Raw genomic sequence first — 1275 nt, 5'->3', positions numbered from 1 at the left:
GCACAGGCTCAGTGGCCATGGCTCACAGGCCCAGCCGCTCCACGGCATGTGGGATCTTCCCGGACCGGGGCACGAACTCGTGTCCCCTGCATCGGCAGGCAGACTCTCAACCTCTGTGCCGCCAGGGAAGCCCCTGAACTAGTGTTCTTTTGATAAACGCTTTTACATTCAACATCTAATTTGATTCCCCAAATTGTTCTCTAATTTCAGTTGAGCAGATGCTATTTCTGCGTTACAAATGAAGACCCCGAGTCTCAGAGAGGTGACAGGGTGGGTTGCTTAAAAATCAAAGTGCTTGGGGAATTCCCTGGTGGTCCAGAGGTTAGGAGTCCATATGCTTCCACTGCAGAGGGACCGGGTTCGATCCCTGGTGGGGGAACTAAGAACTGCAAGCTGCATGGAGCGGCCCAAAAAAAAAAAAAAAAAAAAAAAATCGAAGTGCTTGAACTCAGGTCTCCTCATTGCCAATCTGTTCTCCTTGCTCGAAATCACCGTGACCTCATTTACTCAGATTTTTTTTTCATCCAAATTGCCACCACTTTTGTTTACTAGATCATAAGATGATGCTGGCCCATTACCCTTGACCTAGTCAAGCCACTACAAAAGACTCCGTGATGCTATTTAGGATGCATTTCCTTGCTGCTTTGTGCAGGTGGCCCTCGCATGGTTGCATAGACAGTGATGGAAACACCAGTTATTGTCAGGCCATGACTTCCAGAGCATCTTCCGAGTTGCCTGGTTGGTGACATCTCTTTCTCATTACAGGCAGCACTGGAGCTCAGCCCAGGCTCCAGCCCAACTGAAGAATCTCCCCCTTCCACTGGAAACCTCCTTGGTTGGGTCCCAAACTGAAGAGGCATAATTCACTGAAAACCAAAATAGTCCAAGTCTGATTCCTGTAGAGATGAATAAATCAATTGCTTCTACTGACCTTCCAGAGAAGGCTGGAATTGCCAAAGGAATGATGATCAGATGTTCCAGTGACACCCAGAAATTGTGACATCAGAGGATTCTTTCACATAGTTTCCTACCCCGGCCTCCGGAGCTGCCGATGCTCAAAGATGTTGACAAGGCAGCAAGGATCTGTGGTCCAGAGGCCCAGTCGCTATACTTAGATATTTTAAGGGTGGAAGTAGTTTTCTTTTTTGAGGGACGGGAGAGGTGGGGAGAAACTAGATAAGAGGGGATTGGTAAGAGGTGGAGCTGCTGCTTTCCAGCCATAGTTACCCCGCTGATTTATCTATGAGTGTTCAGGCATATGCTACACACATAAAA

General features: G+C 47.9%; 1 protein-coding gene across 1 annotated transcript; it reads right to left on the bottom strand.

Annotated features, from left to right (window-relative positions):
- Positions 1-617: 617 nt before the first annotated feature.
- Positions 618-860, bottom strand: FAM229B (family with sequence similarity 229 member B; the record flags this gene model as incomplete). The annotated part of the gene is made up of 1 exon (XM_082601360.1): positions 618-860. The coding sequence occupies one exon, from the start codon at positions 858-860 to the stop codon at positions 618-620; it is 243 nt and encodes an 80-aa protein (XP_082457486.1).
- Positions 861-1275: the final 415 nt, after the last annotated feature.

The sequence above is a fragment of the Mesoplodon mirus genome (assembly GCF_964341445.2).
Source record: "Mesoplodon mirus genome assembly, chromosome: 16".
In the NCBI taxonomy this organism is placed as follows: Eukaryota; Metazoa; Chordata; class Mammalia; order Artiodactyla; family Ziphiidae; genus Mesoplodon; species Mesoplodon mirus.
The sequence above is the reverse complement of the archived record's forward strand: the minus strand, read 5'-3'. Positions and strand labels throughout refer to the sequence as shown.